Source organism: Apium graveolens, chromosome 2, assembly GCF_009905375.1.
Source record: "Apium graveolens cultivar Ventura chromosome 2, ASM990537v1, whole genome shotgun sequence".
In the NCBI taxonomy this organism is placed as follows: domain Eukaryota; kingdom Viridiplantae; phylum Streptophyta; class Magnoliopsida; order Apiales; family Apiaceae; genus Apium; species Apium graveolens.
This window is the reverse complement of record NC_133648.1, coordinates 266193056-266219479: the sequence shown is the minus strand read 5'-3', so window position 1 is coordinate 266219479 and position 26424 is coordinate 266193056. Positions and strand designations below refer to the sequence as shown.

Sequence of the window (26424 nt, the reverse complement as noted above, 5' to 3'; positions counted from 1 at the left end):
GACTATAGGTGAGCATCAGAATATGGCTGTTGATCAGAACTTGGAAGCAGATCAACACTTAGAGGATGACGTTGAAGCCTCAATAGCCTCTCATACTGTTCTTTTATCAGAGGATGTTGACTCTGTAAGTTCTGATGCTGCAAATGCTGATGATACTGGTGATGCTGCTACAAATACAGATGCGGATGAAGCTGGTCCTTCTGGACATGCACCTCTACAAGCTCCTTCAAAAGCTGAACTAGTTAAAAAGTTTGTTAGAGGAGATGCACCAGTACCTTGGATTGAAACTCCTAGAGGACAGGAGTGGACTAAGGAGTGGAACACAGTTACCTTTGTTCCAAATGAAAGAATTCTTGCTAAGCACTTGGTAAAAACTGATGAGATGCTAGTTAATGATGATTTCAAGACATAGCTGAGAGTTACTGCATTGAGTACTAGACACCTTCAAGGTCAACACTCAACAACCCATGCCGAGGTGCATAAAATTCAAGAAGCTTTACTCAAGCAAGAAATGACTATGAAACTTGAAAAGAAAAGTTTTTTCCAACCTACCTTTGACAGAGTTGCTTACATTGAGAAAACCCAAGAGAAGCAACAATCTCAGATTGATGAAATTTTAAAACATCAAGCTTCTCAGCAATCTCAACTCGATGAAATCCAATCCTCAGTGGAATTGCTTTTCTCTCTTCTTTTACCTGCTGATGCCGAAAAGGGGGAGAAAGTAATTAAGTCCAAATGCAAAACTGTTAAGACACTGAAGGGGAAGGATGATGAAAAAGATGACCAGGGAAACTCTGGAATGGGTGGAGGTCATGGTCAAGGTAGAGGTCTCTCATCAAGAAGAGTTGGAACTACAAGTCATAGAACAAGTTCTGATACTAGGAGAAGAATAACTTCTGATACTGGTAAAAGGATAAGTTCTGATGAACTTTTGGATCTTGATGAAGAAATTTCAAGACAGTTATTTCTGAAAGAAAATCCAGGAATGGACTTTGAGAGTCTAATGGAAGAAGAAGCTAGACTTAAGTCAGAAAAAGTCAACTCCAAATCTGAAGCTTCTGTTGGTAAAAAGAAACTTCCTACGGCTAAAGGCATTGTGATAAAAGAAAGGACAAATTATGTGGGAATTAAGGTCAAATCACAATTGCAGATAGATCCAAGGTCCAAGGGCAAAGAAAAAGTTGGTGAACCTATAAAGGTTTATGTGCCTCCTATGGATGAAGAAATTTCTGTTGAAGATGCTGATCTTACTCTGACTTCAAGAAAGATTTCTAAGACAACCTCTGACATGGCTCAAGTTGTTCAGAGTCAAGATATAGTTAATTCTGATATAACCATGAAGCAAGCAACCTCTGACATAGCTCAAGTTGACTTGATATCAGAAGTTAAATCAAAGGAAACCTCTGACATTGCTCATGTTAAATCCTCAAGGTTACTCCTACCAGGTTTCACTAAAGCTAAACAGACTCAACCTTTGAAGACCGCAACAAGTGGTTTTGAAGCAAGAGTGGTTACTGGAAAGGAAGCAAGAGATAAATCTGGATTGGGTAGTGCTGATGAAAGAAGAGTGCAGAACACAACAAATGATCCAACTTCCTTAAGTGAACCAGGTGTTGGAGCAACTCCTGAAAGATTGAATCAACTAGAATCTGTACAGATGGTCTACCATACCTACTTGAAAGAACACATCTTGTTATATTTCATGACAGATGGTAGGGTTTACCATATAAGGGAAAATGCTATACCACTGAAGTATTTTGAAGAACTAGAACATGTTTTATTCTTACTTCAAGTGAATGACAGAATAATAGAAAGTGCTGCAAACTATTTGAAGACTCAAATTCAGAGACAGAAAAGGCTTTATTCTGTAAAGTCTGACAGCACATACTGTCCAAAGTACAGAGATCATAAGGGTGATATTGTTGAGATGAAGCCTAACTCTGCTAAGATTATAACTACCTTTCTGGGTTATAAGGCTGTAGAATTCAATCTTAAGTCTGACAAGGCATATTTGATCAGACTGGATTAGGACATAAGGAAAGCTAGAATAAATGATCTCAGGGCTGCTATCTTCCAAACTGGTGAAGATTCTGCAGAACTCAAAGATGCTAAAAGGAGGATGATTGATGAACTCAGATATGCTGAGAGATGTTTGTTAAAGAACTATCTCAGAACAACTCCTGACATCAAAGAGATCAGAAAGTGAAGCCAAGTCAAGATCTACAACTGCTCAAATTCTGATATGTATACAGACTGAAGTTGTTATCAGAAGTTAAAGTTGGTAAAGCTTTAAGGACTGTAAGTTGTAGTTATCTAATCAATTTCTCATGCATTTGTACTTAATATTTTTGACATCATCAAATATATGTTAAACTTGTATATTATGCTAATTTACAAGTTGGGGGAGATTGTTAGATATATTTGATAATGTCATCATGTCTAATATGATTTATGTTTAGTTTTCATATCTCACTTAAATAGGACAAATCAGTACTTAACTAAAATCAGCGCTTATACTGAAGTCAGAACATAAGTTATCAGTACTTAAGGTTCAGGAGATATTTATCAGGAGATAATATCAGGATTTAAAGGAAACTTTCAGATAAGGAAGAAGGCTGATTGAAAGGAAAGAAGATCAAGATAAACGTAAGAAGAGATATGCATGAAGAAGGAATTCTATGAAGAATGGAATACTTGGAAGAAAAGATAACTGATTGATATATTTTAGGAAGCAGAATTATATTCCATATCAATTAGCGATTATCTTGTAACTGTGTAGTATATAAACACAGACATAGGGATTACACTATGAGTGTTATCATTATCGAGAATATTATTCATTGTAACCCTAGCAGCTCTCGTGATATTTGTTCATCACTGAGAGAGGACAGTTTTATATTGTAACAGAGTTTATTGTATTGAATAAAGTCTATTTTTTTGTTACTTGTGTTATCTGAATTCGATTTGATTGTGCTATACACTGTATTCAACCCCCTTCTACAGTGTGTGTGACCTAACATCTTCTCTCTTTCTTTCTCACTCTCTCTCGATCACTCTCTCTCGGCTCTCTTCCCATCTCTCTTCTCTCTCTTGCATGCAACAACAAAAAACTCATCCAAATTCAAAGATTTTACCATCCATAGTTTCTATTTTCGATATACTACTCAAACACAACTTGCATGTAAGTGTTTATGTAGATTTCATAATTCAATCTCCATGATTATGTTCAAGGAAATATGATTTCTTGATATATGATCATAAGAGAAGTTTAAAGTGATTTTGTGGTTTAAAATTCAAGAGGAAACCCATTATGGGCACTTTTAAGTTCGACCACCACCGGCCATGATCCAAAGAGAGCCGATGGATTTTTAAAGTGTGATTTTCCAAGTGTTATAGTATGATCTTGCTAAGATACTAATTGCATGTTTGATATTTGATGATTTCTTGAACTGTTGTTCGTAAATGAAGTGTTATCTTTAGAAGATTGTATGTAAGGTCTATTAGTAAGTGATCTTGGTGTTTAGATGATTAAAATGGTATGCATATCGTAAGAATTCATATGCATGTCCCTAAAAGTTATTGCATGTCAATGTTTTAGGCTTCTTTTGGTTTTGAACCTTTGCTAGGTTCGAATTTTTATAAAAATTAAGGGGAAAGGATGATTTTTATTGTGTGATAGTATGAATGGTAGCATTAAGTTGGTTGCAAGTGACTTGATTGGTTTTGTGCTAGAGTTGGTTCAAATTTTTGAGTAAAAAGGAGAGGAGTAGTCATTTGCTTAAGGTGCTTAAGATTTAAGAATCAAAGAATCTTTGGTTTTGATTAAAAGAGTTTTTAGTTCAAATTCTTACTTTTAGAAAATGGGTTTTTGATTTCGATTCAAGATTATAAAGAGTTTTGGTTTAAGGGATTAATTGTGCTTCAATTTTCTTTGAAAAAGGTTTTAAAGGATGAATTTTGGTATAAAATAAAGAGTATAAATGATCCCTATACTTGCATGTCAAATTGTGGTGTTGCATGTGATGGCTTTTGAAAAATTCGAATGGTATAAGTTGGATTTATAAAAATTTAGATGGATTATATGATTAAAGTGTTGCTTGTGTGTTTACATGATAAATTGGAGTTAGATATGAAAGAAATAAGAATTTCATGTTAAGATATAGATTGTACTTGACAAGATTAGAGTTTAAAAGGATCATTGGATCTTTTGTTTGTGTTTTGTAATAAATCCGAATGGTTTATGGCTAAAAAATGATTGATTTGATGTTAAAGTGAATGCATGTGAGATTTCTAAGAATAATGTGGCTTATTTGCTTGTTGGTTCGAATTAAGTGATGTAAAAATAAGGTTTTTGAGTCCTTTTGATACGAGATTATGTATTGATATGATAACTCGAGTATAGAGTTTAATATACAAGGATTAAATGTTATATGTCATATTTGTATTGCAATACGTGATCCAAAGTCTATTTGGTTTGGATATGTGAGTGATGGTATATGCGTATATGTGTTTATGGTGAGTGTATATATATGCATACCCTTAGGGTATTACGTTTAAGGGGAAAGTTAAGCGTTCCGGGAACGTGAGTTAAGAAACTAATTAAGGTTTTGGTTTTGGATTGTAAATTCGGAGCGTGAGGGCATTCAGGCTAGGAAAGGGAAAGGTATACTCGGTGGCAGTAGTTCAACCTTCAGCAAAGAGAATTTAGGCAAGTAACTCTAATTACTTGTGTAAATGGTTTTAGAGAGGATAATGTGCATGCCATGTAGAGTATTAAACTGTTAAAGTAATGTACTTCTGTTATTGATCTTGTGAACTTGTTATTGATAAGCTTATTGATCCAACCCTTGGTAACTTTCTTTTTCTTATTCACTTGTTATACCATGAACTGTTGTAAACCCTATAAGTACCTTTACGAACCCCTTGTAATGATGCTTCATTCCTTGTTTACCTTCTCCTCTATTGATCCTTGAAACGGTTTTGATTTCCCTAACTTGAGTACCATGTTATCATTGATCAAGGTTCCCTAGAAATTGAACTTTGCTTTTCCCTGATTCATTCCCTTAACTTTGAATTCTTGAAATTGAACTTAAGAATGAGTTTCGACTTAATAGAGTCCGAATAATTTCATATTCTTGGTAATGATAAAATGAATTTAGTAAACCTACCTTTTTCCAACTCAAGGTTTTCCAAACGAATTCCTGATGGATTGGATTGGGACGTAAGAGGCTAGTGGGACTAGTCCAGTCATAGTAAGAGGCTAGCGGGGCTAGTCCAGTTTAAGGCTGAAATTATGCCATTGGTACCTTAAAGACCGGATGGAGGCCGGTACGGGCTGATCACCCGTATTGTTATTATTATTATGAAATGAAAGATAAAGTGATCCAATCAAGGGTTCCATAATGATTTAAAAAGGAATTGAAATTTCCTATTCAGTAATTGATTCTTTGAAATTTTAAAAAGGTTTATATTGCTTTGAAAAGAGTTGATTGTGATATTATGAAGCTTACAGCTTGTAAACCCTGATTTTGATTATGTTGTTCATATAATTGATTCCTTATAATGAAAAGATTGTCGCTTTCCATTCGAAAGATCATTTGTGATCTTGTTAATGATTTGTGATGAATGTCGGTTTTCACTCTGCCTCGAGCCTTGCTCCTTGAAAGCCCAAAATTTTTCATCATAACCCCCTTCCATAGCCTAAAAGATAGAAATCTGCCACCTAGAATTGATAAAGTAGAATGCCCTGAGATCAGTAAAGTATATTGTGGATTTTATATTGTAGAACTTCTCAGCATATCGCGACTATCCGGATAATACGAATTCACTGCTAAGAATACCAAGAACATATTCAGTGAATAGTTACCGTACAATCAATTCCTTCTACCCTGTAATATACCGATTAAATACAAGGCATGGAACTCGTGTCAAGTCTATCTAATTTAATCATATGCTTTCCCATTCACTATGCTTAGTTCTAATTAATGTGAACTAGAAACTCCTTTCTAATTCCATTCACTCTGGCCAGAGACTCCTGAACTAGCATAAGTGGATCATCATAGAATATTCTCTTCCTTCACTGGAAGGGGTAGATCCTTTATTGATCATTCACTATCTTCATGTACAAATTCCCACACCCAGAAGATCCCTTATTATTGTCCCTGGAGACTAAGAACTAAACCAAAGTACAGTTCGGTGTACACAAGATGACTATGATGACCTCAAGTCTAAGGACACTTGTACAACTATCACTATGTGAACAACTGCTGACACGTGAGTGAACTCCATCAGTTGTTCAGCTGTGCGAGTCATGTTCAGTGAACTTATTCTATAATAAGCACCTACATACTAGCTATAGTGTCACCACACAAATGTCTATGAGAACAGACATCCTTCATAATGAAGCAAAAATAGTATGTACCGATCTTTGCGGATTACTAATTAGCAATTAGTAATCCTACGTCCAGGAACTATTTAAGTTCAGAGTTATCATCTTTTAGGTCTCATTATTATGATCTCATCGTAATCCATAAAAAGCTTTACTCTAAACTATGGCATATCTTATTTAAACACTTAAATAGATAAAGCCCGTAATAAAAATAAAACAAGTCTTTTATTAATATAATTGAAATCAAACAAATTACATAAAAGTTATTCCTAAATCATCATACATGATTGGACTTAGGACACATCTCTTTCACATATATGTCTATAAAGATTGAAAACATAATGGTTTAAGAGCAAGTTATCTATCGTGATTACATAGGGTGAATAAGATGGTTAAAATTACCCACAAATTATGCATGTCAATTCATACATAAACCTATGCTATCATGGCAAGTTCTAAGCCTTTATATTCACTGTCGCTTCAATAGAGATTAACAAACAATCTTATATGTTAGCTACGCATCAAAGACGAATAAGCACAACCAAACTAGGAAATCATATATCACCACACACAAAGGATTATAAAACAATTAACTATTGAAATCTATAAATAAATCCGTTAGAACCCCATGACAACGATTAGTTCATAATCGAAATCTTCGTCACCATGGGTTCCAATGAAAATATGATAATAAGCAATATAAGAGTACTAGGGTTCAAACATAAATCGAAAATAAGCATCCAAGTATCAACTATATTGAAGAATACAAAAGTCTTCTTCTCTGTAGTCGTCTTGTGCTCTCTAGGTCTTCTCAATGCTCTCATTTGGCTCCTTGTTATATAAAACGTCTTTTTATCACTATATATGAGCCCCTAGTGGACCTGGACTCTTAACATCATCAAATTCCACTCAAAACAGGATTCTGGGGCAAAAAAGGCGGGGCGGGCGCGCCGGTTTACTGTTTTTTAGGGCGCGAGCGCGCCGGTTTACTGTTTTCTTGCACGCCGGTTTACTGTTTTCTTGGGCGCGGGCGCGCCAGCCTTCTGGTGATTTTCTGACAATTTTTCTTTTGGCCGTATCTTGAGAGAGTTACAAGATTTTTAGATCTATTTGTTATAACTAATACAAAACATCCAGTGTTTACTTTATAGAATAGTAAACACGGGTTTTACACAGCATGCAATAGCATGTACTAAATCCTACTTTAAGTTAACTAAAACTTTCTATTTCTGACTTAGTGTATCTTTGCAAGTCGTGCATGTCTATGACTTTACTTTGTCAGTTTATCTTGGCTTTTGATCTTGTATTCTTCAAACTGTTTTTTGTAGACTTTTCAAATTAGTGATTGATTTGTTTGTTGATTGATAATCTTGGATCTTTAACTGGTCTGCATTCTGTACTTTGAGTTTTACATCGAGATCTCCAGTTTGTTATATAGAGAACTTGACATCTCGATAAGTATAATGACTTATCGAGATTTCTTAGTTCTCTACAAGTGTTTTGACTTATCGAGATCTCTGAGTTCTCGAATGTGAACTTGACTTGTCGAGATCTCTGAGTTCTCGAATATGAACTGGACTTGTCGAGATGTCTGAATACTCGAATGACCTTGGCTTGTCGAGGTCTCTGAGTTCTCGAATGAGCTTGGCTTGTCGAGGTCTTCAAGTCTTTGCATGTAGAATTAACTTGTCGATATCTCTAATCTTCATATCTTCATTTTGGCTTGTCGATACCTCTGAGACTTCTCTATAAGCTATTTTTGACTTGTCGATAAGTCATTCTGGAGTTCTCGAATGACTTCTCTATATGACTTGATTTGTGACTTGTAGTTTTCTTGACTTAAAATATTTTTTTCAAAACAGATTTATTTAACTCCAAGTTTCTTCACACTTTCTCTGAGGCATGATCTTCATGATCTGCTTCCAGAGTTTATTCTTATACTTGAGACTGTTTACAGAAAAATATTTCAGTCTAATTTATTTACACTTTTACAGTAATACAGTACAAAATGTAAACTTAGATTATTATACAACTTACTTGGGGCTGTCAATTTGACTTAGTTTTGTCACAGTACATGCATGTTTTACACAACAACCCTATTAAATAAAATTTGTAATTTATAAAAATATATAACAATGATTTTAAGTCATTTAACTTTGCACATGCATAATTTAATGTAATAGACATTTTTTGCGACAAAATTTGAACTATGTGTGTAGAGCAGGTTAATACCACACATTATTTAGCAAAGTGATCAAGGTGACAAGAACCGAAAACGAAGATGATGATGACAGGAGTTGCACAAATTGCAACTCCAGTTTGGCTTCCACCACGCATCAAATCCAATGCCACAAAAACAAAATTCTCAACCAACACATTTTTAGTAGCCAACCCATTTCAAGATCGCAGAACATCTCCTGATCTGTATCCACAAAAACATTACAAAGTTTCTAATCACTTGTCCCTCATAGCTACAGCTGCTTCTTCTTCAGGTATACTTCTAATTTTCACCTTGTTTACTTTTACTCACATTTTACCAATTCATTCTTTGCTGGGGTATTTAAGTTCTTTGATTTGATATGCAATGCAAGTGTCTAAATAGTTCAATTCTTTAAGAATTTAGAATGTTGGGTGTTATCGAGCCTATTTTAACACAAAAGCTAGCTTGTGGGTAAGAACTAGGATGATGACTGTCCTGGTCCTAGCACAATGCCCTCCTTCCGCAATGGATTCTGTGGATAAGTGAACAATTCCCACTCCACACACGTCTAGGCTCTCTCAGCCCCTACCTAGAATAGATCCATCTCGTCAACTATTGTTAAAACATGTAAATTCCATCCTTCCAAGATGTAATTACTTTGGGTCATTATGACTTCATTAATCGGTTATGTATTGAAGTCACATAACATTAGGCTTTTTTCTAACTGTTTGGTTTATAGGTATAGTAGAGATAGACGAATGTTGAAATACTAATATAAGTAAAAACAAAGTCGGGTTAAATGGCTAAACTTTTTTTAACTTGATAACTCAATTGTTAGTTACTAGTGACTATAGTGATAAATTAGTGGTTCAACCCTTTGTTAGTCTTGGTCTCCCAGATATCAAAAGTCTAAATGCAAATCAGTGCAGCAGCACAGGTACCAGAGCTGTTAAAATCCAAGTACAAAATCAAAAATCAAGTTTGACCAATAAATCTAAAACTTGTGAATGTTATTCGGACTCATTCTACAGCTGGAGATACAGATTTCACTGAAGAACCAGCCACCAATGTAAAATTTCAGACATCATTCAGTCTACCAGGCTGCTCAAGTTCATTATCCTTGCTCGGAACTGGTACGTTAAAAAGTGTTTTTTTTTCATTTGCTGATCTCCTGATACATTTCCAGTAGTAATATTATCGGTAAAACAATTTGTAAGCAGTAAATTAAAAACTGATTTAGAAAAATTGCTGCTTTTCATTTCTGATAACGTGATATGCATGTTATTATTCTATTTTTTGTTTGATAATAACAGTAGGCAGAACCACTTTTTTCCAGGGTACAGGGAGAAACGTTTTGCAATTGTTGGCGTTAAAGTGTATGCCGCTGGATTGTATGCAGATCTTTCTATTTTAGATAAGTTAGATGCCAAGAAAGGAGAATCAGATGCATCTCTGTTTGACATAATTTTTCGAGGTAAATTTACAAGGGAGGCAGTAAGAATGATATAGAAAGATTATTACAATTTCTAATGTTAGCTCTTGGAAAGTGCAGTACCTTTGGAAAAGTCGCTACAGATTGTTCTAGTAAGAGATGTTGATGGTAAGACCTTTTGGGATGCCTTGGACGATGCTATAACCCCTAGGATAAAATCGCCAACTTCAGTTGATAAATCTGCTCTTTCTACATTCCGTAGCACCTTTGAAAAACGAGCACTTAAGAAAGGGACTTCCATATTCCTGACTTGGCTCAATCCAACGAAAATGCTTGTAAGTATGCATTTACATTAATGCCATTTTCACATAAGTCTGAGAGAATAGGTATTGCATTTACAATAAGCATTGTAGAGGTTTTCTCAACAACATAAAAACAGACGAAATGGTTCAGTTTACAAGCTATATGCTAAAGAATAGGTATTATTTGCTGACTTGCAGGTTAGCGTATCAACTGAAGGTATATGCCTTCTGGTACAGATGCTACAATTGAGTCAAGTAATGTAACACTAGCTCTTTTTGATGTTTTCTTTGGAGGTGAGCCAGTCTCTCCTTCACTAAAAGCTTCAGTAGCTGACCGCTTGGCAACAGCCCTCAAGTAAATGCTGCTACATTACTTCCTCAAATAGTAGTAACAGAGTTTTTGATCCGTCAATCCAGTTAGTGTTATCTTCATAGGTTGAGTTGGTTTCTTGTTGAATCTTCTACTAAACTAGGAACTGGTAATTTATCAACAGATTTGTATGTGAAAGAGAACTTATCAAGCAAAACTCAAGATTCTGTTCACAATTGCGGTTTAATACGCTCAAGCATCTTGACAACCTCCGCCATGGTTGGTCTCCTGGTTGGATCTGACTCTAGGCACATTAATGCAACACTAAATACAGAATTAACTTCTTCAGATGGATAATCTTTTAAGACACTATCAATCACATACTCTTCCCTTTTCTCCTGAACTACGACTTGTACCTGCATTAGCACGATATGGATTCAAGATTTCAGAATCGCCATGTGCCATATAAATTTTAAATTGCAGGTACAAGTCATATGACAAATCATAGACTTCTAAAGAAAGGATCTTGATAAAGAGCACCTCCAGACAAAAATACAACCTACTATCCGTCGATTAATCCTAGATGTGATGGTCATGAGAACTGATATCGAACGCTATGGAACTTATGGAGGACAGGAACTGTAGTAAGTGTGAAACTCTTAATAAGTCAAACTTACCCATTTTACTAGTTTAGTGCCTTCCTCAATAAAAGTTTCATCATTCGGCCTTCTACCTGTTAAAAGTTCAAGTAGAACAACGCCATAGCTGTAAACATCTCCTTTCACAGTTGCCCTTCCAGTGTCAAAATATTCTGGAACAAAGTACTTTATAATCAGAGAAAACATTTAGGAAAACACTAAAATAGAGGAAATGACGAAACAAAATGATTAATTGAACTAACCTGGAGCCAGGTAACCAAATGTTCCGGCTACTAAAGTTGATACATGGGTCTTATCTGGTTCCATTAATGTTGCTAGTCCAAAATCAGAAACTTGTGCCTCCATGTTTTCATCCAACAAAATGTTGCTAGACTTAATATCCCTGTGAATTATGTGAGGGATGCAATCGTGATGAAGATAAGCCAATCCCCTTGCAGCACCTAATGCTATTTTGTATCTTGAAGGCCAATCAAGGACCTTCTCTGGATATCTTCCTGCATATGAAGTACTCTAGATTTGAATTTGGAGAGAAGCATATACATAAGCTATTACAGTGAGAAGTTTATATCCAGACACCGGAGGTTTAGAATCTCTTACATGATAAATATATGTAGTATATTAAATACTGTAAGAGCAAATTACTGTATCGACACGAGTCATACCATGAAGCAGTGTATCCAAACTCCCGTTGGGCATCAGCTCATAGATGAGAAGATTGTAATGAGGAGCAGTATAGTATCCATGAAGAACCACAATGTTTCGATGCTTTATATCCCCCATTGCCTCCAATTCTCTTTCAAAACCTCGATCTTGTTCTGCACTTCCTCTGTTAAGCCGCTTGACAGCAAAGGATGTCAACTCATCTATGTTGAGTCTATAAACTGTCCCATATCCTCCAGCTCCAATCTTATCTTTGTTGCTCAACTTCATTGTTCTTTTCAAAAACTTGTTAGATTTTAGAGACTTCATCTTTGATGATCTAAACATTACCAACTTCCCACCTGCATTCAGATATCAAATGCAGTTAACATATCGCTCTGTAAAGAAGTGACTAGTTCATTCTTTACTAGATGGAAAAGCGCGCATACCATAGAAACTGTCTTGTACAACCAGATTTTTCCTTTGCCACCGTCGATAGATGAGCACAGCTATGACAATCTTGGAGGTTACAAAAGCAACAATGCAGACTGTGATGTAGAGTGCTAGGAATCGAGATTTAGCCATTCGTTCCCACAAGGTGAGAAGATGGTAAGTATGCCCTGAAAATAGCAATCCGAAAACTGTAAAGTAATTAATTATTATGTCATGTACTCTTCCTCTTTATTCTAGTGCAGAAACTCTTATGACTACAAGAATGAAAGTCAAAAAAAAAAAAAACTAATATGATTGTGCAAGAATGAAGAGTCATAATGAATAGTAAGGTTTGAAAAATAATAGAGCAAGTAACTGTTCATTAGGTAAGCTGGCAATTGGAAAAAACTAGGTTTTGGACACAAATGAATCTATACTAAGATAAAGACTTGCAGAGATTTAAACAAACACTTCTTCAGTTCTTTCTCATCATCATCATCTCTCTCTCAATTCAGTTCTTTCTCATCATCATCATCTCTCTCTCACTTTTGAGAGAGAGAGAGAGAGAGCACCAAAACTCCAAAACAACACACAAGAAAGCTTATTGAAGAAAAATAAGCAATAATAATACATGAATGTGAGAAGATAATGGAGTAGAAGATGCTAACCAGGGAGAAAAGCTTTTGCTTGAGAGACTGAGAGCCTAAGGAAGCTGCTACCAAACCTTTCACACGTAAACTTTAAGACGAAAAAGAAGTAAGATGATTTGTATGAAAGACCAAAGAGTCTAAAAAGAAGGCTTGTGTAGAAATTAGGTGAGTGCGTCTTTAATTAATTATTATGTTTCCCGAAGTGTACTAAACGTAAATATATGATCAAGTTACAGAAAAGGTTAGTAAAGTAGGTGCCACGTGACGAGTTAGTTCTAGAGAATGCCAAAAGAGAGCTCCCTGGTTATGGTGCTTCTGCATCGCCTTTGTTGACAGAACTGTCACATTCCCCACTTTGTTTACACTGTAAACCTTATTTTCTTTTAGATCCATAAGCAGTGAATAAATATACAGTTTTCTTCTGTCTTTTTTTTTTAGTTAAATATACTGTGTTCTGCTGACAAAACACTGTATTCCACAAACAAACGTCAAGTTTAAGGGGCGTTTGGATTGTGGTTAGAAATCGGAATCAAAGAATCAAGAATCACTGGTATCAGAATGTGAGTAAATTAGAATGAGAATGATATATAATCCAAAGAGATGCGGAGAACCATCATTCCTATTAAACGGGCTTATTAACATGAACCAGACGTTTAGTATAATTTCAGAGAAATCATTCGCACAAAAGGTCGAGAGTGAGTAATAAAACACTGGAAGTTTAAATAATAATAATAATTTCAATAAAGGAAAATACTAGCAGTGCTTGATGGTACATGTTTTAAGTTTTAACTTAAAACTTAATTACCTCAATCTTAGACAGCGGTAATAAATTAGTTGGAAGACAGTTCTGTGCATTTGATATTCTAGTAACAAAGATTGATGATGAAATTATAGAACCAAACCAATACCCTGTTAACATCAGGCAAGAACAAACCATGTTAACTTTATAAAGCAGAAAAAAGTGAAGGATTTGGCAAGGAAACATGTGATTTCGTGCTGTCACCATATCATTTGTACCACTTGTCCTTGCAAAATCTTACGGAAGCTGGGGAATTAATAGTGACAGCAATATGCATTACATATTTTTTGTAAACATCTTTTATCTTTATCAGTCTATCATCATCTTCTTCCATAAAGTCTACCCAAAACCAAATGAATCATGTGAAACATCGACGTGCCCTACTCTTCTTCTTCTGCTACTTCAATGGATTGTTTAAATTCTGGGTTGGCCTTGGTAGGTAATAGGTATGCCAACTCTCATTATGCATTCATGATAAACGAATTTAAAGAAAAACAAGAAAACAAAACAGTTAAAAGGCTTTACTAGGGTATGACTTTTGAGATACAAGTTCAAATATCACAAGAGCGGGTACATAAATCTATACTCTCACAAAAAATTTGTTGTTGGTAACTATAAACTTGGACACGAGTCGCTAAATTTATGAACATTAATTCTCAGAGATGCTCCTCACCCAGAATGGGGGTACATTTCCTCTAGAAAACAGGTCTTACAGGGGATATACATCTCAGGGTGGCTAGAAACTTCTTCTAATCCTGCATTTTTGGATCATGCACAATTAACATACGAACAAAACAACAAATAAATTTGAAATATATATATATATATATATATATATATTTACGTATATGATGAGAGTGTCTTGCCTCCCCAATCGAGAAAGTTCGGGCTCCTCGAGTAGCATTTCCTTTAGTGGCTTTATATTTGTTTCTTTGACCCCAGAACTAGAAGGACACAGAAGGAATATGGTTAGAAGTAGAATCGGAAATAAAGAACAAAAGTAAGCTGAGAAGTGAGAACCATATAAAGTTGACAAGAATAATTTCACTTCATGTAAAATTAGACAAAGTAAAACATATAACTAGCAAAAACTGTCTGGTACAAAAAGGGTAAAGAATGATGCACCTGTAGATCGAATCCAAAGAAAGAAGCTTGTGGTGAATATTATAATCACTACCGACGTAAGTGACTACAAGATTGCCTGCATCAGGGTGGGGCCAGCTTCTTGATGTAGGAAACCGCAGTACAAATGTCCCAGGGTCTTGAAGCCCTTTAGGACCTTGGAGTGAAGCTTCTGCTTCTTCTTTTGTGACAAGCCCTTCGATCCATTTCGGTAACACCGAATCCCATACTTCTTTTATCCATTCTCTTGATAACGTTAAAGCTACTGGGTATAGCCAACACCAAAGCCTTTCAAAGTTTTCACGTTCCACTAATTCTTGGCATCCGGCAATATTTCGCAAGAGCTCCAAGTCCTGAAAATAATTTAAATCAATGTCTGCCAAATAAAAATCATATTTTTGAAGTTTTTTGAGCAATCACATATTACACAAGTGCAATTAGAGAGAGATAAAGACCTCCAATGATAGATATCTTGTGCTGCAGCAAGAAATTTTTTTGAACTGTTCTTCAATCTCAGAAGACAAATTCTCCCAAAGAACCTGTTTATTGTTTTTTGAAACCAGATTCCAAGCTTTAGTTCCATCCTCAATCAGTTTCTTCGACATAACTATCTGATGCCTGGAAATTTAAACTTTCTAAATTAGCAGCATAGTGCCAGAATCCCCATTGTAGGAAAAGCATAGATGCTAAGATTAACCGTAGAAACATTTCCATAACGGAAAAGGGCTGCTAAGTGCTGACATTCAAACTGTTGCTCTCTTGGTTCAAAAATAGATATAAAAAAATAGATATCATGTCTTTTGGGGACTGATTTCCAGCACATATATAGCCCATCCACTGCAATTTTTCAGTGTTTAGTTAACATAGTACAATATAGAACATCTCTTGCAATGAATACGAAGTCATTTTCTAATCCTTGACTTGTGTGTTGAAATGAGTGAAAAACTGCATTTTCTACATTAAAGTCTTAATCGGTACATAGACAAGGCACCAAGAAAGTTTTTTTTTTTTGCCTCCCATTATAAGTTCATAACCATGATGCATAAGCTACTACCCTTTCTGGTGGTTGATCAGGCACAATGCTATGTCTCCTTTACATGATGCAGTATTACATAACTGAAAGCTCAAAAAGAACTAAAAAATTTCATTTCCATATTTAATTGTTTAACTGGGTTGTTTTTTTAAAAATGGCTACAAGGGTTCACACTTCACACACTTTGTATTATTATTAACATGTAGCAAAGCGCTATGCTAAAGTATGCCAAGTAAAACAACTAGATTTAAGGGGATCTGAAAGACTGAAAACATAATGTCCCTGTTATTACCTCTGATGAAAACATCCTGAATACTGAGAAACCTGCTCAGCGAAGTTTGTAAGTTCTAGCTCAGAAGCTACCGTTGCGATTTCCTTGAGCATAAGAGACCTCTGGCTGAGGCCTTCTAGGCAGTATTTAAAAATAGTTGAATCTGAAACTGGAGATTTATTACTTGACATGCTAGGGGATTTTAATATTGCTGCTTCACTACTTTCTGAGCCAGCCGAACAATTTTCAGCCTCTACATAGGTTTCTTGTATCATCCGCAAACTTGTCACTTCCGCACCATCATCCTAATTGAAATGGTGATAAACAGGAAAAGCGTGGGTCAAAGAACAATATGTTGTAAAGCATCACTACAGTAAAAAAGTCATGACCATAAAAAGCATAAAATATTGATGGATATCATACTTAATAATGTTACACACGAGTTGCAACATACCCTAAATTTAAGTATGCAGAAGTTAAACGTCCAGTACAAAAGGTTTCAAACAAACATCAGATGGTGTATAATAAGATGACATTCTCAAGTATATTTGCACTTTATGTTCTGTTATACAAATAAGGGAAAAATAGCAAGAACTGAAATATGAAGAGTGCATTATTCACCAAGATGTTACGTGAATAGATGTGTTGAACATCCAAGGCAAGTCAAGGTTAAACGGGGTGACATTAAATAGCTAACTTCTTTTTGAAAATTCATATCCACATCAATGAGTGCACATACAATAATTTGATACAAAACAAAATGTCATATAAAAAAATTAACTTGTATACATCATGCCATAGGTTCGAATTATCTTTATCTGGGCCTACTTTCACAATTTATAGTAAGTTCATAGAGCATTTAATGCAGTTGCTTTAATTTACATCGCTAACAAATTATATGGAAAGGCTAAACATTTACCATGTTACCAATCCAGGCACGAGGGTTGACTTCCTCATTGATTTGCTCCAGCGAAACACCAACCCTGCCCACTGCAATCGGTTTCTCTTGTGCTAATTTGACACGTTTTGATGATGGGCTTTGTTTTTCTGCACTCACGGTATTGTGTGGAATTTCGGAGGATTCTTCACACATACTTGAAGATTGAGAACCATTAAGTAGATGCATGGAAGAAGTTTGGTGTTTCCACATAAATGGAGAAGCACGTGGATAACGATGTCGAGAAATACACCGAATTGGATGGGATAATGTTCTGAGGAAAGGAAATTTTCCAAAATCGGGAATTTCAAAACTAAGACAGAACAGCTTTTTGTCACACTTGGATGACAGCTGAAATGAGGAGAGACAAAAATAGAGTTATTGCCGATTATAACTTTAAAAGATCTATATTCTATAATACATTGCTAATGCTACAGATTATATCTAACAATAATCTACCCATTAACAGAAGGCAACAGTTATGCACAATTTGAAATATTTAAATCATCAGATTACCATATGAAGCTTCCAGAGAAATGTGAAAATTCCTAATATCATAATTCATAATTCATATACAAAAGATAGAGATTTGGAAGTTAATGGATATTTAGCCATGATATGTGAGTAGATGTAACACATAAGAACAAGAACTCTATTCCAAATTAACAGTACTCTTTTTTTGTTACAAAACAACAATGCTGGCTTAGGTAGTCTTTCCTTACAACCAATACAGAGTAGTAGATAATAAAGAGTACTTAATGGTATTATACTGACGGCACTAATTGGGATTGCATGAATTGATTGAATATTATAATAAGCCACGACCAGTGGCAAAAGTAAATATTTAAGGTAAGGGAACAATGTTTTTATATATGTCTTGAATTTCAAAGAAGGAATTCCAAACATTATAGTTTTGATTTTCTATATATACTCATTATTTTGGAAGCTAATATGAAACATTTTAAATCTTGAAATTCAGTGGCGAAACGATGCAAACTTTATTAAAAAGGAGAAAGATATAGCCAAACAATAAAAACCAAGTTTAATTTTTCTACATTGCAACGCTCAAATCTCTGCAAATTGCAATATTTTGTACTTAATTATAAAACCATGCAGCAGAAAATACTAATATTGTGGTTCAGTTTTATAATATTGATTAGTGCCTACATAATCAGGCAGTGTGGTGGATGCCCACCCCACTCCTGCTACATCAGCCAGTGGTCACAACCCGACCAACTGATAATTGATGTATTTTCCATTTTTACTATATAATCTTATATCTGTATAAAGGCTTTTACTTGTACGTTGTACATTGTGAATCACATAATAAAGAATTAATTTCAATCACATAAATACTGTACAACAATAGGAATTATCGTATATAAAAGAAGGCCAATAACAAATATCAAACATAAGAAAACATACTAAGAATCATTGAGTAAAGGTCTCCAAAAATCAATAGCAGTCAAAGTTTCCGCAGAGGAGATCACAACCTAAAATAGAGCTCTTTACAGAAACCGATTCTCTCATGTTTCTTTATTTTGGTAATTTCTGAAACCTTCCGGCGGTGTTAATAAGAAACTAATTACCAGAGACAACAAAGATTCCGTAGAGTTAAGTTTTTTATTCCTAAAATAGGTGATCTCTAAGTTAAAATTAATTTTCTGCTTAGAGAAAACCAAAAAAATGATCCTCTTCGCTAAGCAGCATCTGACAAATGAATATAGAAGGAACAATTAAAAATGTACGATCAATTTTAGCCTATATATACACTTTTTACACTGCTAATAGTATCTACTGGGAAAAATTCTGCAGTTCAAGAAAGTTAGACTACAGCTTGGATATGGCACGATATGGAAATTATCTAACAATAAAATGGTTTTCACTGATCTGAACCAGACCACCACACCTAAAAATTACCGTAATTAAGTAGCAGTTCCGCAGAAACATAGCAATAGGGGAATCTTTACTGTAAGGGTTTCACAAATTTAGCTTGATAAATTCACAATCTCATGCAATAGGGGAATTGGGGAGCTTTACTGTAAGGGTTTTACAAATTTAGCTTGATGAATTCACAATCTCATGCATATCGGCATCAATTACTGTTCAAATTTTTTCAGCAAGAAATGTTAAAAGAATAAATACTTGTTACAGAAAATTTTGACTACTCTTTATCATCTAGAAATTAAAATAAAAATTAGTTAGCTATATGGTCAAGCATATCCTTTTTAACACAAATAAAAGATGCCTGGCACAAGCTTTCATCAAGATACCTGTGATATCTTGAGTTTAAAAGACGCACGGCCATTAATTAGTTTACTTGGTCTATCCCAAGAGGCAAATTCAATTCCATCATAACTCGTAAGAAGAGGAGCTTCAGCATCAATTGGCTTCTCAACAGGTGTCTCGTCGTCAGCATACAAAAGTGAAGCAACAACCTACCAAGACAAGCAATGGATATAATAACAACTCCTTCAACATTCGAAGCACCTTAAAGCTTAAGACAAACCTCCAGATCCTTGTTTACAGGCTGGCCAAACGCATCTAGTAAGATGACATCTAACGAAAAGTTGCGTCGGCAGGATGCCTGCATCAACACAAAGCAAAGAAATTAATGCTTTAAAATTCACTAAAAGAAAGAATCCCACCTCTTAGCCGATCCAGGTTACCTGGCCTTCAGCAATGCAAACTAAGGGTCCCATATATTTCTCCATGAGAACACAAATAAAATTTAAAAAGTTGAAGGGCGTGAAAATTCTCACACCACCCTCTCTTTCCTAAAGCGTGTAAAATCTCGATGTTAACGTTGAGAAATGGGACAGTAGCTGTAGTCATACTCATACATAATTGCAAAATACTAGATAATTATCCAACACAACAGTTGAAGCACAACTCCAATTCATAAATAACATTTCCTCAAAAACTGGAACATAACGGGAACATATTCATACTGAGAGGAATGAAACATTATACCTTTCCACCAATAATGCTCCACACTCCATCAATTTCTTCATCAATGTCCGAGACGCTTGATTCATCAACAGTTAATAGTAAAGGGGGATCCTGGCATCAAAAATTAAATAGAGAAAAATAATCTGACGTTGTCATCAAAGAAGATACGATAACGATGTGTAAGATTGTTTTTAGCATGCACCTTCAGGTAATGATTCTTCACAAGCGATGTTTGTGACAAGATCTCCACTCCGTAGACATAACCCTGTATCTCGTAATTTACAGCATCTTTTCCACGAGCAGAAGACAAAGACACTATCCTCGGATCATTTGGATGCGAGTCTCTGTTCAATGCGGGAGATAAAGGCTTTGCTCCGACAAGCACCCCATTGGTGTAAAGACGAACAAAATCAACAGCAACCTAAATCAAGCAATGAAAAAGAAACACTAATAAAGCCATTCAGTAAAGAGCAAATACAAAGCAGTCTTTTTTCTTTGTAAAGACAAATTGTTCTTTTTCTATATGTCATCCTCATAGTACATCTCACTTCCTCAATGGAAAATTGATAACTAGTATGAAACTAGTACACTACTATATATTGGGTGAATATCAGAATCTGTTAGTTTATATATATACCTCACATCCAACATGAACCCATTTCTTCAAAGGAAACTCAGACTTCGAAGAAGCACATGTGTTCTCCATCCACGACTTATCTCCTATGCTAGGTGCTTCTTGATGTAAAAAACTAAAGGGAAAAAGCAATAATTTCTTCTTTTCATTCAACCCTAGGAAGGGGAGACTGCAAGCCCCATCAGTACCAACCTACATAGCAACAAGAAATGAGTTAACACAACTTCTCCACAATGAAGCAACATACATTATGCAAGTAAAGTTTTCAATTTTCACTAAATTTTTGAGGTGCATTGTCACTAGGACTCCTAAAAACTCTGACAGGAAACTAACCAAAATTTAACTAGTAATTAAAATTGTCAAAGGAATGACCTTTATATGTGATTAAAAACTCTAAAATACTAACATAAACACGAAAATCAGACAGTAGTGAGCTCCATATAACAAAAATAATGCAAACAGGAAACCGAAAATGAAAAAAACATCAAAACAAATGATAACCCTTTAATTAAAAAGAAATATTACATGAACTACAAAGAACACCAACTGATCAAAGCAACAAATGGTACAAAGAAAGTAAAAGCTTCATAACAAATGAAAATGAAAAATGATGTAATAAAGGGACCTGATGATGAAGGAGAATAATAGAGGGAAATGAAGAGCAAGAAGAGAGATGGAGCCAGAAACATAATGAAAAACCCCTTGTGTTGTTTTCTTGAAATTCCAATTTAAGATCTTTCAACAATGAGTATTCACTCTCTTTTATCGAACCCATTTGCTTTTCTTACACCAAAACCTTAAAGCCTCCTGTCTTTTTCAGTTCTTGTGCTGAGTTTGTGTTGTGTTTTGTTTTGTATGTATAGGAGGAGGTTCGCAGTTAATTAAACGGTTGGTTAGGCGCTGTCTTCATCAGTCTTTGCCACTTCAAGGACTCTCCCCCCTTTCTTTTTCTTTTTTCCATTTACTTTCTTTGGTGGTATTAAATCCCAAGTTATATTTAAATACTACTTATTTATGAGCATTTAAGCTATAATTAATTTCAAATATGAAATTTCACACAATAAATAACATGAATAGCTTTTCTTACTGCTCAATTACAAGTCAAAATATATTTTTTTATTAAATACTTAAATGTCTAATGTTAAAGGATATATTTAAAACTATAAACAACTTTATTAATTTGTAAAGTTGAATATATTACAGATTAGGAAAGAGAAAAAATTGTTAAAATTATCCAAATTATTTTGAAACTCCTTTGCTTTCAAATATTATGAAAGTTTTGCTCACCACAAAATTTGTTAATATAGATACTCAATTTTGAATTGGGTATTATTTCTTATACCCCTAATTATTAGAAAAAAAAACTTTTTAGTTATTAAAAAATACGTAAGTTATTTATTTGGATTTTAAATACCATAAAATGATTTGTGAATACTTTTTTAGATTAACGAAGCAGGCTTTATGATGTTATATTGATATAAATAGGCTATTTTCAGAAAATTATATTCATACAAAAATTTTAAAATATTAATTCTTTAAAAATTTTGAGCCCGCAGAGCGAAAAGCTACTTTCCACAGAGGAAATCATACTTAACTTACAAGAGGTGGCAGACTTGTAAGAAGTAAACAAAATCTAACAAAAAACTTATGAGCTAAATTCAGGAGTGACCTTTGTATTTTGAATTTATGGGTTCTTTTTGTTTTTGGTAGAACAACTTTGTCTATGAACCAAAAAGGCAAAAACCTGAAAAAGTTTACAAACCTATTTGGTGCACAAAACTCCGGTATCTCCAACATCATTGGACAACTGCTAAATTGAGAGAAAATATGAACCATAAAAAGACCTAGAGAGACAAATGAAGAAAAGCATAGCATATGATAAGTTTACAAATTTGCTATAATAGTTACAAGGGATTTGAAAAGAGGACGAGAGAGTGTTAACCCTGGTTTAATCACTCATCAACATATAACTTATTATCCTTCTAGTTGCCTTCATTGAAAGTATTGCTACTCTGGTTTGATCTTAGCTAACCATCGGCATTGCAACTTACTTTGGTTTCAACTTCAGGGACGCACTGCATGACAGAATGTACTCAAACGTTAAATTTTGCACCAACATTCAGAAATAGGGAACAGAAATTCTCAGGAATAGTGTGATTTACCTATTTATACAATGACGTTTTCCAGTAGGCGGTGGCCCATCATCAAATACATGGCCAAGATGTGCACCACATGTTGCACAAAGAACTTCTTGGCGAGGCATGAATATTATAGACAAGTCCAACTTCGATTTCACATTATTGCCAATGGGCTCGTAGTATGATGGCCAACCAGTCGCACTGTCAAATTTGGTAGATGATCTGGAAAAACAAATCGTTGCATCAGTTCCCCATAGTGGTAAGAAACCCTTCTTAGTGTCATATAAATAGTCAAACAGCAGGAATAGTCTTACTCATAAAGAGGAGTGTCGCAGCAGATGCAATGGTAAGTTCCAGGGGTTTTGGTATTCCAGTATTCTCTGAGCATCAATACCCAAAAGACTAGATTAAGTAGTTGAAAGATTGCCTTGATTCGTAACTGATTAAAATTGAAGCAATTAAAGTATAACTTCGCTTTCTTCAGGCAATGCATGTATGCCTGTTATTTTATGCTTCCCAGTTGATGTACTATGTCGGTCTGCAAAGACTTACCTATAGATACCATTACAAGAAAGGCCCTCTTTCATTCTTAACTTTCCTAAGATACGAAATTAAGGCCAAACTAACTGCACTAATTTTTCATCTCACAATATACTTTAGATTCCATGAACAATCGTACACAATCTGAGGGCACAAATTTTAAGCAAGAGGTACGTGACAACTAAAGATTGCCTCACAGTCCATGTTATGCAATCTAATGGGTTAAGATGATGTACTTCACTTCACATTTGTTAAGCAAGAACGTGTATAAATAGATGATCGACAAATGAAAATACTTGATATCCAATTTGGTCAGCATTTCAGTGATAATAATATGCAATACAACAGATAATCCAAGCAATGCCTAGTCCACACTAGCAGTGCGCCCTTTTAACTTCATTACAAACTTAGCCGCTTACACTAGTCGTGTCCCATCATACATAGTGACAATCTTTCTGGATTAAAATTAGTACTAACTATTATCATTTGAAAACATGAGATTCTTGGAAAGCTGATTTCATTTTGACAAAATTACTGGCCTAACAAAAAAGTAAAGGCGATTGTACCCGGTGAAAGCTCTCTCGGTCCCCTTTTGTCGAGTTACATAATATTGTTCCCCTGAAAGCTTCTTTTTCCATTCTTTATCGCTTGTATTACTATAATCAATCTTTCCAGCATCTGTACAATATGAAACAATAGTTCGACTTCAAATTCAAAGGAAAGATGTTTTCATTCTGCAAGAGAGTGACATAAGAAAAGAATCCAAAAGCAAACTAAAAACAAAACTAGTGGATTAACAACTTTAATTAAGGTTTTCACAAAACCCAATGATCATACAAACACTTATAAACTGAGCTGAATCACCCTTTAACTTGAGAGCTAGAGAGAGCACAATTATGAATATCTTTTGGATTTGCAGGGTTTTATCTTTTAATCACTATCGCTAGCTTTAATCTTCAATGTGTGACGCTCCATAATCATAATATAATCTCTACTCGTATACAAAAAAAACATCAATCATCATAATAAGACTATGATTACAATGGAAGTCTAATAACACTTATAAAAAGACATGGATAAATAATGATAACGATCCACAAACAAATTATCTGATATACATACAAAACGAAATAAATAAAATTAAGAAAATATGTGAAAGGTGAGACCTTGACTACTGCTATCTGAATTTTGTGAAGAAGAAGATGCAGAAGAGCCCATTGCACGAATTGCTAAACAACTCTTGCTTTGAAAAGCAGAAACAACTTTAAAAAACAATGGTTTGGAACTACAATCAAACTGGGCTTTTGAGCAAATTTTAGATGGTAATGTCAAAACAGTGGTTATGCTCTGAGAACTCATTATATCACATCCAAACACTCCCTTATTTTTTCCCCTACTCCAATATATTATGGTGTTTTAGACTTGACAATTGTGTAAATTACGTGGCTCTTCTAAGGCCACTTTTATACACGTTTGGGGCTCTTCGGTTTTTGGGGCTCTCCAAAACTAAATAATTTTTTATTTATGTTATGGTACGTAGGGTTGTTTACGAATGGAGACGAGCCTAGTTTTAATCGAATAAAGTCGAGCTTTATTTTTTTCGACGAACCGAGCCGAGCCGAATTTTTTTATCGAACAAAAATTGTGTTCGAGCTCGTCCTCGTTAACTAATAAGCCGAACACGAGCTTGTTTGCGAAAAACGAACTGAGCTGAGCCGAGTCGAGCCGAGCCCAGTCAGAAAAAAATCTGGTCAACCGTTATTTGACTGTAAAAATAATTTATCAAATAAAATTATTTTTTTTAACTTTGATTATATCACTAAAATATATATATATATATATTGACATCTGTTAGATATATTTGTGATGTAATGTATAATGATGATTTGTGTTTAGTTTTCAGATCTTAACTAACAGGACAAATCATGACTTAACTGGAAATCAATACTTATATTGAAGTCAGGACTTAAGATATCATAACTTAAGTTGTCAGAACTTAAGTTATCAGAATATATTTATCAAGAGATAATATCAGGACTTAAGGAGACTTTCAGATAAGGAAGGCGGCTGATTGAAGGAAAGAAGATCGAAACTAAAACAAGAAGAGATATGCATGAAGAAGAATTCTATGAAGAATAGAATACTTGGAAGAAAAGATAACTAGTTGATATATTTTAGGATGCAGACTTATGTTCGATATCAATTAGAAGATTATCTTGTAACCGTGTGTCTATATAAACACAGCATAGGGTTTACACTATATGTGTTATCTTATTCGAGAATATTATTCATTGTAACCCTAGCAGCTCTCGTGATATTTGTTCATCACTGAGAGAGGACATTTCCATTGTAATACTGTTTTATTAATAAGATTATTATGTGTTTCATACTTGTGTTCTTAATTCGATTTGATTGTGCTAGGCATTGTATTCAACCCCCTTCTATAGTGTGTGTGACCTAACAAGTGGTATTAGAGCAATCTGTTAACATACATACAGTAAAGATACAAAAACAATCATGTCTGAAGAAACACAAACTCCAACGAAGCCCAGCAAAACTGAAGAAACTCTAAAGACTCAAATCTATAATCGATATGAGACTATTAGGGTTCCCATACTGAAACCTTCTGATTATCCCATATGGAAGGTGAGAATGTCTATGTTTCCGGAAGCTACAGATCCAGAATATCTTGACAGAATTAATGAAGGACCACATAAGCCAACCAAGCTCTCTGTTGTAGTTGCAGATCAGCTAGCACAGACTGTACCAAAGGAGAAAAGTGAATATACAGCAGAAAATATCTCATATATTGCAAAGGATGCAAAGGTAAGACATTTGCTGCATAGTGCCATTGATAATGTCATGTCAAACAGGGTAATTAACTGCAAGACTGTAAAGGAGATATGGGATGCCTTGGAGACAAGATGCCAGGGAACTGATTCAATTAAGAAAAACAGGAGGACTATACTCACTCAAGAGTATGAGC

The 26424-nt window shown here is 34.8% G+C and overlaps 4 protein-coding genes across 5 annotated transcripts; 1 reads left to right on the top strand and 3 right to left on the bottom strand.

The window, feature by feature from the left end:
- Positions 1 to 8591: 8591 nt before the first annotated feature.
- Positions 8592 to 10849, top strand: LOC141708452 (fatty-acid-binding protein 3, chloroplastic). The gene is given in 6 exon segments (XM_074512096.1): positions 8592 to 8880; positions 9620 to 9721; positions 9925 to 10062; positions 10141 to 10355; positions 10521 to 10544; positions 10547 to 10849. Coding segments are annotated over 6 exon segments (825 nt in total). The 5' UTR covers positions 8592 to 8669; the 3' UTR covers positions 10682 to 10849.
- On the bottom strand, positions 10394 to 13344 carry LOC141708451 (receptor-like serine/threonine-protein kinase At1g78530). Of its 2 annotated transcripts, none has more exons than XM_074512095.1 (6): positions 13031 to 13344; positions 12380 to 12571; positions 11954 to 12292; positions 11534 to 11785; positions 11310 to 11443; positions 10394 to 11048 (listed from the first exon to the last, which is right to left on the bottom strand). In XM_074512095.1, exons 2-6 carry the CDS (start codon positions 12513 to 12515, stop codon positions 10863 to 10865), a joined length of 1047 nt encoding a protein of 348 aa, XP_074368196.1. In that variant the 5' UTR covers positions 12516 to 12571; positions 13031 to 13344; the 3' UTR covers positions 10394 to 10862. The 2 variants fall into 2 exon arrangements, with proteins under 2 accessions (XP_074368196.1, XP_074368195.1); XM_074512094.1 differs by having other exon boundaries at positions 12380 to 12550; positions 13031 to 13343.
- A 964-nt stretch (positions 13345 to 14308) lies between these two features.
- LOC141708450 (SH2 domain-containing protein B-like) lies at positions 14309 to 21640 on the bottom strand. Its single transcript, XM_074512093.1, has 12 exons — positions 21386 to 21640; positions 20764 to 20952; positions 20329 to 20547; positions 20148 to 20237; positions 19684 to 19761; positions 19448 to 19612; positions 17157 to 17525; positions 16259 to 16542; positions 15389 to 15551; positions 14937 to 15286; positions 14678 to 14755; positions 14309 to 14566 (listed from the first exon to the last, which is right to left on the bottom strand). The coding sequence occupies exons 1-12, from the start codon at positions 21533 to 21535 to the stop codon at positions 14548 to 14550; spliced, it is 2154 nt and encodes a 717-aa protein (XP_074368194.1). The 5' UTR covers positions 21536 to 21640; the 3' UTR covers positions 14309 to 14547.
- A 971-nt stretch (positions 21641 to 22611) lies between these two features.
- Positions 22612 to 24855, bottom strand: LOC141708449 (peptide methionine sulfoxide reductase B1, chloroplastic). Its single transcript, XM_074512092.1, has 5 exons — positions 24605 to 24855; positions 24005 to 24116; positions 23213 to 23278; positions 22923 to 23120; positions 22612 to 22835 (listed from the first exon to the last, which is right to left on the bottom strand). The coding sequence occupies exons 1-5, from the start codon at positions 24795 to 24797 to the stop codon at positions 22808 to 22810; spliced, it is 597 nt and encodes a 198-aa protein (XP_074368193.1). The 5' UTR covers positions 24798 to 24855; the 3' UTR covers positions 22612 to 22807.
- Positions 24856 to 26424: the final 1569 nt, after the last annotated feature.

Bases quoted from the DNA above. Each gene is read 5' to 3' on its own strand.
- LOC141708451 (XM_074512095.1), bottom strand. From the start codon at position 12,515: ATGGCTAAATCTCGATTCCTAGCACTCTACATCACAGTCTGCATTGTT. The intron at 12,293-12,379 runs GTATGCGCGCTT...ATCTGAATGCAG, and splicing joins TGTACAAGACAGTTTCTATG to GTGGGAAGTTGGTAATGTTT. The intron at 11,049-11,309 runs GTAAGTTTGACT...GTGCTAATGCAG, and splicing joins GCACTAAACTAGTAAAATGG to GTACAAGTCGTAGTTCAGGA.
- LOC141708449 (XM_074512092.1), bottom strand. From the start codon at position 24,797: ATGAGTTCTCAGAGCATAACCACTGTTTTGACATTACCATCTAAAATT. The intron at 24,117-24,604 runs GTCTCACCTTTC...CATATTGTACAG, and splicing joins TTCAGATAGCAGTAGTCAAG to ATGCTGGAAAGATTGATTAT. The intron at 22,836-22,922 runs GTAAATCACACT...TCTGTCATGCAG, and splicing joins AAACGTCATTGTATAAATAG to TGCGTCCCTGAAGTTGAAAC.
- LOC141708450 (XM_074512093.1), bottom strand. From the start codon at position 21,535: ATGGGTTCGATAAAAGAGAGTGAATACTCATTGTTGAAAGATCTTAAA. The intron at 20,548-20,763 runs GTATATATATAA...TGCTTGATTTAG, and splicing joins GGGTTCATGTTGGATGTGAG to GTTGCTGTTGATTTTGTTCG. The intron at 16,543-17,156 runs GTAAATGTTTAG...CATTTCAATTAG, and splicing joins GTGCCTGGATTGGTAACATG to GATGATGGTGCGGAAGTGAC.